This window comes from Chroicocephalus ridibundus, chromosome 6, assembly GCF_963924245.1.
Source record: "Chroicocephalus ridibundus chromosome 6, bChrRid1.1, whole genome shotgun sequence".
Classification (NCBI taxonomy): Eukaryota; Metazoa; Chordata; class Aves; order Charadriiformes; family Laridae; genus Chroicocephalus; species Chroicocephalus ridibundus.
Window position 1 is genome coordinate 19651404 of NC_086289.1, and position 9407 is coordinate 19660810.

The 9407-nt window shown below is 41.2% G+C and overlaps 1 protein-coding gene across 1 annotated transcript; it reads left to right on the forward strand.

Moving 5' to 3' along the window:
- Positions 1–91: 91 nt before the first annotated feature.
- On the forward strand, positions 92–7215 carry CH25H (cholesterol 25-hydroxylase). The gene has a single exon (XM_063337986.1). It carries the CDS (start codon positions 5852–5854, stop codon positions 6674–6676), a length of 825 nt encoding a protein of 274 aa, XP_063194056.1. The 5' UTR covers positions 92–5851; the 3' UTR covers positions 6677–7215.
- The last annotated feature ends 2192 nt before the right edge of the window (positions 7216–9407 follow it).

Consider the following 9407-nt stretch of genomic DNA (forward strand, 5'->3'; position numbering starts at 1 on the left):
TGCATGTGAATCTTTGGGACAGAATCCATAAAGCCAAGGCTGTTTTTCACAATTATTCATCTGCAGAACAAGCACAATAAAAAAGTAAAACAGCCAAATAAGCTTCTGTTTTACTTTTGTCCTGAAAGAGGCTTTTCCTAAGCCTAAAAGGTCATTCATGTTGTCTTGGGGGACTTTTCTGAGACTCTTAAGTAAGGTACCAATTGTAAATAACTGCTCGCGAGACTGAGTCATTTTCTAAGCCTTCAGGTGAGGCTCCTTTCAAACCACTGCCATGGTGGAAAGCTTCTTGTATCACGTTCTTAAACCTTGGATAATTGGATTGCTTAACAGACTGCCTGGTAATCTCATAAATAGCGTTTAATCACGTAGTAAGGCAGGGAACTAATAATTGCTGTGGTACATTTAAACGTGATTCTGACCTTTGGCATCTTCAATAATAAATATGCTCAGGCTGTACCTTTCTGTACATTCTGAATACAGTAGATGTGCAGGGTGTAATAAATCCTATGTGTTGCCAGCTTTGTCAGCTGATGAACCCCCAGCGTGCCTGGAAATAAAGCCAGAACAGTAGAAGCTTTAAACAAAAGCCATTATGGAGCTTCTCTGCTTCACTGGAGCAGGGATGGCTATGGGAATTGTGAGCTGCTGTTCCCTCTCTGGCTTGCTAAAGTTATAAGCACTGTGTGACACAAACTTGGAGAGGTGGCGGTGGAAAGAAATGTGCAAAATAAGACACCCTGAACACAGAGGAGAAGATCAGTAAGCTTGGTCTAATAAGAACGCGCAGTGATGAATGGTGTATTTTTCAAAGCAGATCTTACATAGTGCCTGTTCTATAGACATCTTGGTGTTATAGGTGTATATATATACGATGTTGAAAGTTGGCTGAATGTCAGCTTTGGGTAATACAAAAATGTACTAGCACAACAGAGGGCATCAGACACCTTCTGCTGCCGTAGTCTCAGCTTTTAGTGACATGACCAAACTATGCTAGAAAGCCAGAAGAAAGTAGTCCCTGTTCAGCTGTTGGATTGCCAGACTCACAGACCTGTGTGCATCTGAAGTGAATGCACAAGCCAGGGCTTTGACTTAGAAATGTACAGCACAATTGGGTATATGAGGGCTTATGCAGATGTAAGGGCACGTGTTTTTTTCCACATGTTGTGCTTGGACCTAGAAAATTGTTTTTTTATAGTCATCTGCAAGTGTATTCACACTGTTCGTGTCATGCAGAAGGCGTCAGGGAGGTAGAGTGCGTGTACGTTAGTGGCACGTACTGAATGATGCACTAGCTCAATGCAGAGCATTTTTACACTATTTAGTGATTCTGTAGCTAGCGATAAACACTGCCAAAGGTTTACACATCAACTCAAACAACATAGAAGCACCTCAGCAGAGGAAGTGGTGGTAAAACATTGCTCCTACGCCCTTGGGACCCGTAAGAGAAACAGTTTTGGCAGGTTGGGAACAAAATAAGCCAGTTTTCTATCAATTACTCTTTATGGTGAATGTGCCGTACAAAAAAAGTAAACATTAATACCAGGAAAAGTCACAAATTACTCTAATCTAGAAGATACAAGAGAGAAACCTTGATGGAGGAACAGGTTTTCTGATATATGATAAAACATGGATCTTTGTGGAAGATTTTCCTATAATGAAAGCATTTATAATGTCTTCGCCCTCTCAATGCTGCAGCATTGCCTGTCGTGAGAGTGCTAATAATGGCATCTCTTCTCTCGTTGCCTATTTTCGAATAACTTTATATGAATAAAACCCTTCTGACATTGCTACCCTGCAGTCAGATTTCATTGAAATCATCAATGAAATAAAAAATTAAGAATGCTGGACGGACAGTAGCCACACCTGTAACACACCTGTAATGATTGCCTAAGTCTTATTTTCTGAGGATACTGAGCTGAAAAGTATCTGTATTGTATTCTGACTCCTCCAGAAATTATGAATATGTGTACTTGTAGAAGATGCAAATCAGTTTCTCACTACAGAATTATGAATTGTGAATGAAAGAATTTTAGGATCTTTTACTGATGGTTGCTATTTTGAAAACTGAACCTGGTAAGGTAAAGCTTGAGAATTAACAATTTACTTCACTGGCAGCTTTCCATCCATAGGCATTGTTAGGAATTCATTAAAAACCCTTCAATTAAGCTTTCTTTCTGTGTTGGCTGGAGAGGTTTTTCAGTGAAGCTTGGTTGGGCAGGTGGAGCGTTGGTATGAAAATACTTTGATGAAGAAATATGTTAGTTCTGTTAAGAAAAGTATTTTGTGTTTAGGCTAAGGTTTTTCATCAAAACGGAAGAGGAATGTGTTCTTCATCTTCATGTACCCAGCATAGCCATGGGTGCAAGGGTTCAGGCTGCTTACCTGGGACGTGAGGAGCAGAGGCTCATGTCCCTCCTTTGGATTCAGATCCTGGATCTCAGCATGCCTAAACCTAAGGAGACGCTAGGTTGAAAAGACGTAAATACGCAAACCTCCCTCTTTCCCCCCAGCCTGTAGGTGTAACAGGTCCTGCTGCAAAGCTGTGTGTATTTTGTTACCCCTGAAAATTTTAACAACGGCTAAGGAATAATTCCCGAGAACTGTCAGGTTGACAGGGAGCAGCCTCTCCGGGGCCGTGCCGCGGGCGCGGTGCCTGCGCTGGGGGGCGCCGTTGCCCGCGGAGCGGGGCTGTCGCCCGGCGCGGGGGGGCGTAAAGACCCGCAGCCGCGCAGAGCTGCTGTGGGCACCGCTGGCCACGGTGTCCCCTTGCACCCGGGCTCTTGGAGAGAGGTGAGTTAGGATGCGAGCACCTCAGATGTACTGTGCTTTTCCCCAGCACGGTAACGATTTCTTTTAAAACGGGAGAAGGGGCTGTCTCTGCTTCCTTTGCTCTGGTTACTGTCCTGCTTCCCTGCTGCCGCCCTCAACGAGTTACAGACCCTCTTCCCCGGCACCTTTTTTCTGGTAGAAGGCTCAGCATGCACTGGGACGTTGCCTTATCTCTGGTCCAACAGTAATCCTACCATACAGCGGGGGAGAAGAGGAGGAGGTAAAAAGAACTTTTGCCTCTGCTGCTGTGACATTAGTTTTAAGTGTGTTGATCCTGGTTTTCCCTCCTGCTACTTTTTCCTCATTTTCCTACTCGCTTTGTGTTTTGCTGTTTACCTTATAGCTTGTACCTAACTGCGCAGCCGGGGGTAGGTGCTTGCGTCTTGTGCTCATGTGGAATCTATTTAAGACCCTTTGCGGGGCCTCATTCCAAACTATGTGCCCTTCAACCTAAACTCTGTAGCAGGAGTCTTGATTTTTTTTTGAGAACCATTTAGAGTCTTGTAACACATGGGAAAGTTTGGCAGCATCGCCAGTTGAGCGAAAAAGGCTGGGGTTGTATTGCTGAATTAAGCACAGAAAGGATTTGCGTGTACTTTGTCTTTTCTTCACGTTGTACCTTGCGCTGACAAAGAAACTGGAGTGTGGAAAGACGTGATAAGTGCTTTGCGGTGGCAGAGCCAAACAGCTCGGACTCAGTTTCTGGAGAATAAGGGTTTGTCCTCTCTGGTGCATGAAGATTGGTTTTGCAGAGCCTGCCTCGGTAGCCAGCCAGGGTAGCCCAGCCCGCAGAGCCCAGCAGATGGGGTGCCAGCCCTGCAGTGTGCCCAGCCCAGCTCCGGGCTGCAACAGGAGGCTCCCAGGTAAGTGGTGCTTACCTTGTGCCTTGCTTTGGCTTTATGTTGCGGGATATACTAGTAATAAGACTGCAAAATTCCATTATTTTTCCTTAAGGGATTTAAGCATATTTCTCTATGATCTAATCTGCAGGCAAAATGCCCATTCTTTAAATTTTAGCTTATAGGCAGCAGTGGTTCTAAAGCTTCTTGAGACTTCACGTGGTTATTAGGAATTAGTTGGAGGAGTGTCTTTAGGGCAGCTGAGTAATTTCTGTCAATCTCCCTTCAGGCAGATTTGGAATACATTCTAGAATAAATTCGGTCCCTGCATAATTCTATATAAAATAGAGATTCACATATCCCACCTGGGAGGCTTAATTTCTGACTGTAACTACATAAATCAACAGAAAGCATCTCTCACAAGAATATTTTCTGACCCAGACGGTGATTGAGTTACAAATGCATTTTTCATGTCCTTATTGTGAAATAGAGGTCAGGATAAAATACAATCAGAAGATTGAAATGCAGCTCTTGGCTATAGATCCTCATTCATTAAATTAGCATCTCTCACTGGGTTTTAGTTTCTCTACGTTTGACATTCTGAATTAACTGAGTTCAACAGAACAGTCTCACAACAGCAGAAAAACTGAATCTATTTCTAAAATGTATACACAACAGGTAGAGTCTTTGAAGGCTGTATCATACCTGTGTCCAACAAATAACTTCAGATTGCCTGAATGACAGCACAGATAATGTTACTGTTTCAGTGAACTCCTTGAAGTCTAAGAAGAGCAAAATCTGCACTTCCTTAAGAGCAGAATCTCTTGAAGAGAAGATAGTTGAGATTGAAAGCAAACGTATTAGAAGTCCATGCATAGTTCAGAATAATTAATCATTCTTAGTTATTGAGAAGCAAGGAAATTCTGTCTTCCATTTCCCCCCATCATATTTCTTTTCTGAATAGCAAAGAACTAAAATCGTCTGAACAAGCTAATAAAGTCATCCAGGAAGTTGAGCTCATTTCCAATATTAGAATAAGTGCTGTACCTACAAAAGAGGTGAGTTCATAGGAAGCTGATGGCAAGCTCTGTTTCCCTAAATGTTCAAAGCTTTGTTTGTCTCTTTCTAAAAGCACAAAAGAAGTGATGTCTTAGGGGTTAAATCAAAACCTCCATCATTTACCCCTAAAATACAGTTAGCAAAATAGAAATGTTGGGAGTCAAGCCTGCTAGCTTCTGTCTGCTGTGTGCTTGCCTATGGTCAAAGGAGATACTTTAAAGGACCTAGGTCTAACCAGCAGATCTTTAATTACATAAGTCAGTTCGATACTTGAATAAAGAATGATTTCCACGTCATACTGCTCAACGAGCTGTTGAGATGTGGAGTGAATACTGTAATAATGTCACTAAGTATCTGTTTGGAAGCATAATGAGATTTTGCCTTGTATTCATCCCAGCAACTGGGGGATATTTTGTTCTTCAAAAGTTGTTGGCTCAATTTTGCATCTAGTCAAGTCAGGTGGATCTTGCCATGTCAAGAAGATACAGGAGCATAAAGGAGAACGTGACCTCAAAAGTAGATGGAGATAAGTCACAGCCACCACATTCAGACTGGAAGTACAGTGTAGGTCTCCTTAAGGTTTTGATTTAGCCTGTTGTATACCCAAGGCACCATTACGAAAAAGTGTGTTAGCACACATCCATTGCCCACCAAACATCCACAGGTCAGAACTGGAGTTTAGGTACATATACATCTTTGGTAGCAGTCACATAAAAAAAATCAATGGTAGGTTGTATTTCCTTACCTATAAAGGCAAGAGGTTAACAAATGATGACACAATTTAAAATTAGAAAGAGACAGCAGTTCTTCAAGTGTGTGCAAGTTTTTCAAGTGGAGTGGAAAATGTTCCTACCCTCTTTCTCTGAATTCCAGTGTTAGAGTTTGCATTTCTGCTTATTTTTCCTATCGTGCAAGTCTCTTGTAGAGCACCAGTGATTACCCTGGCCAGCTAATTCTGTTCTGAGATTTAATGCATTATACCGCTTCTGTATAACAGGAAAGGCAACTTCCTCTTTAAAGCTACGTATTACTAAGTAAGGATTTCTGATGGGCGGAGCTTTCCCTCGAGCAGGCTAGATAAAGGCTTGCAGGATTTACAGACCTCTCAGACTGCAATCAGCATGAACTGCAGCCTGCCAGACAGCGTGCTGCTCAGCTACGCGATGGATGGACTGCGGGACAGATTGTGCCTCCAGTCTCTTTGGGACTTTATCACAGCAAAGGAGCCATTGATCAAGTCACCCTTTTTTCCAGTGCTGTTTTCTTTTACAGCATACATGGCTTTCTGTCTTCCATATATTGCACTGGACTTTTTAAGCACTAGACTAACAAACCTGAGAAAATACAAAATCCAGCCGCAGAACTATCCGACTCTTGGAATGATGGTGCCTTGCATTATTCAAAGTGCGTATCACCATGTTGTTTTTATTTTCCCGGTGACATTTCTCCACTGGTACTGGAGACCAATGAATCTACCAGTGATAGCTCCAGAGCTGCCTAAAGTCCTGCTGGAAGTAGTAGTTTGCCTGCTTCTGTTTGATTTCGAGTACTTCCTGTGGCATTTGCTTCATCACAAGGTGCCTTGGCTCTACAAGACCTTCCACAAGGTGCATCACAAGCATGTGTCAACATTTGCTCTTACTACACAGTATTCCGGTGTGTGGGAATTGCTCTCACTGGGATTTTTTGCTGCTATCAACCCAGTGCTCCTCGGATGCCATCCTTTGACAGAAATGATTTTCTTCCTTGTAAACATTTGGTTGTCAGTGGAGGACCATTCAGGATACGACCTTCCATGGTCAACTCACAGACTTGTGCCTTTTGGTTTGTATGGAGGAGCACCACATCATGATCTCCATCATCTGAAATTCAAATCAAACTATGCTCCTTACTTCACCCACTGGGACAAACTCTTCGGGACATTCACAGAGTCGCATTCTAACTAAGGATATTTACCTGTGGATGAACTCTTATTTTTTTATAGACTATACTGGGACATTACTTTTTCAAATACATTCAGAAGATTGTATATTTGAAGCTGCCTATGAAAGCAATAGCTATTTATAACAAATCCTCTTAATATATGTGTATTTGTATGTATTGTTGAAACTGCCTATGTTAAATGACTGCAAATGGGAGGGTAAATATCTGTTGCTTAAATTTGTTTGAGTCAAAGGTGTAAGGGAAGCATTAAGAGACATTATCTCTTCTTTCCTTCTTTCCAGCTTTCATAAAGCATGTATTGTATTACTGTATGATGTTTTATACATACGCCAGAACAATTATCTTACTGTTGTAGGATGATTTATGATGTAAACAGAAAAGGTACACATCATGGATTTTGTGGAGTTTAATCTGACAGAGCATACTATTGCACAGTGATGTTAAATATTGCTGCCAAACAAAGCTAGTTGGCTAACTGTGCAATAATCTTGATATTTATGTTTTAAAGCTTGATGTACTATCTGTTTTTAATAGAAAATAAATATGGTCATTCTTTTAAAATTATATTCTGTTTCATTTTATTCACTTTTCTGTTCATATTAGGAACAGGTATGATTCCTTTTGCATAGGTGTCATTTGAGTTTCAGAGTTTCAGACTTTTCTTATTAAAATATTGTTATGTTATTTCAAAAGTGAACTATTTACTTTTTCTCCAGAATAACTATTTTAAAGTAGTTTTCCATTTTGTAGAAACCGAATATTGAAGAACGCAGTTTGAAAAGCCACAGTGAAATTTTATTATTAGCTTTGTGAGAAGCTTCAATAATTTTCACTAAATTTATGACGTGAGAGCAGAACATTAAGCAGCCTCTTAATAAAAGGGAGCATTTGTCCTTCACAACCACATCTATTAGTTGTTACTTGCGTGCAAAAAACCTGGCAAGGAATGTAAACAGTGTTTCTACAAAAGAGATGATTCTTTCAAGCAGATTTCAGAGGAATAGAATCATACCTTTGAGGATCCTAAACCATAGAAGAAGCCAGCTCCATGTTGCTGGAAGAACAGTTATATGTAAAACATTGCCATGAAGTCTCACAGAAGCCACATTGAAAAAAATAAGCATGAAGGAGGTCTTCCATGTCTCATTCAGCAGAGATCCGTATGGACTTCTCGTGTCCATTACATAACATTTTAATGCTTACAGTCTTCTAGCCTGCATTAGTAATGAACTTCTCAAGATAGTGATGGGAACAGAGAAAGTGCAAATAACGTAGAGAGTGTGTGTAATGAACGCTTGTGCATCATCATGCAAAAATGTCTTTGTCATTATGTTATGTCTAGAGGGTTGTGTGACCTTACAGAGGCTGTTTGTCCAGGAGAAGAGAGAGCCCTTAGTATTTCCAACAATATGAACTTATAACGGGAACAGCACTTTTGGACACTGCATCTTTTCGATAACAGGGAATAATTTTCGTAAACATCTTCCTGAACAGTATGAAATGCTGCAATCTTAATACTTGCTTTCTGGATACCACAGAAGGGCAACCCTTCTTTTCAGTGGTAAGAACATGACACATCCTGAGAGCAAAAACTGAGGCTTAAAAGAATACAAAACTGGAATTTTTGCCATGGATCTATTTGGATGAAAACACAATTCCCAATCTTTCTGATGATTATAATCTTAAGTATTTTGGGGTGTGCTGCAAAGAGAAGGAAGTATTCTTTTTTTTTCTGGCAAATGCAGAAGGCAAAATACAGACTCTGATTTCTTTGAGCTGCTTAGCCATTTTGAGCTATCACAAAGTTTCCCTCTCAGTTCTAGAAATCCCACTTAATTCAGCTTGGCAAATACTGAGCATCTGATGGGGATGCTCTGTGGTTTCAATGAGTTATACCTTAAACTTTAACTGTATGTTGTAACTATACACTGTAGCAGTCTGTTTCAAGTACTACTGGCTCTCTAAGTAAGCAAGGTTAAGGCTAACTGGTACTTGGACATGTTGCTATAGGAAGCCTACGAGCAAATCCCACAAGAAAGGTTGTAGCTGAACCCACAGGGGCTATTCTGCTTTTTTGTGTGAAGCTTAAGAGTTGATGTAACAAATACTTTACTACTGAAGAAAGTGTCATAGAACGGTTTGGGTTGGAAGGGACCTTTAACGGTCATCTAGTCCAACCCCCCTGCAATGAGCAGGGACATCTCCCACTAGATCAGGTTGCTCAGAGCCCCATCCAACCTGACCTTGAATTTTTCCAGGGACGGGGCATCTACCACCTCTCTGGGCAACCTGTGCCAGAGTCCTAGTCAGCTGCAGGCAAAACTATGCTTGCTCTTGTCGAGTCAAGTGAGATTGATAGTCTCATTTGGCATTGACGGTGTGGCGTAACAGGGGTGAGGATGATCCAAGTGCTGACGTAAGGAGGCGATGTACTGCATGATGATCCTGCCTGCTCCTCTCCTTCACATCCTCGGCGTTTGCATGACTTCAGACGCACACCAAAAATGCATTTCCTCCAATATGGAACTTCCCCCAGGTTATATTTGTACTGAACCTCTTGCCAATCAGACCTGTAATCTCAGTTTAAAGGCTCATTATTGCATGAACATGGAATGCTATAAATAAATAAATAAATAAACTAGTTGTCAAATGAAAATTTGACTACTGCATGTCCAGAATGGCTTATTAAATTCCATGCTAGAAATATCTGTATTTCATTATCATGACATAGCC

Coding starts and splice junctions, on each gene's coding strand:
- CH25H (XM_063337986.1), top strand. CDS start 5,852: ATGAACTGCAGCCTGCCAGACAGCGTGCTGCTCAGCTACGCGATGGAT.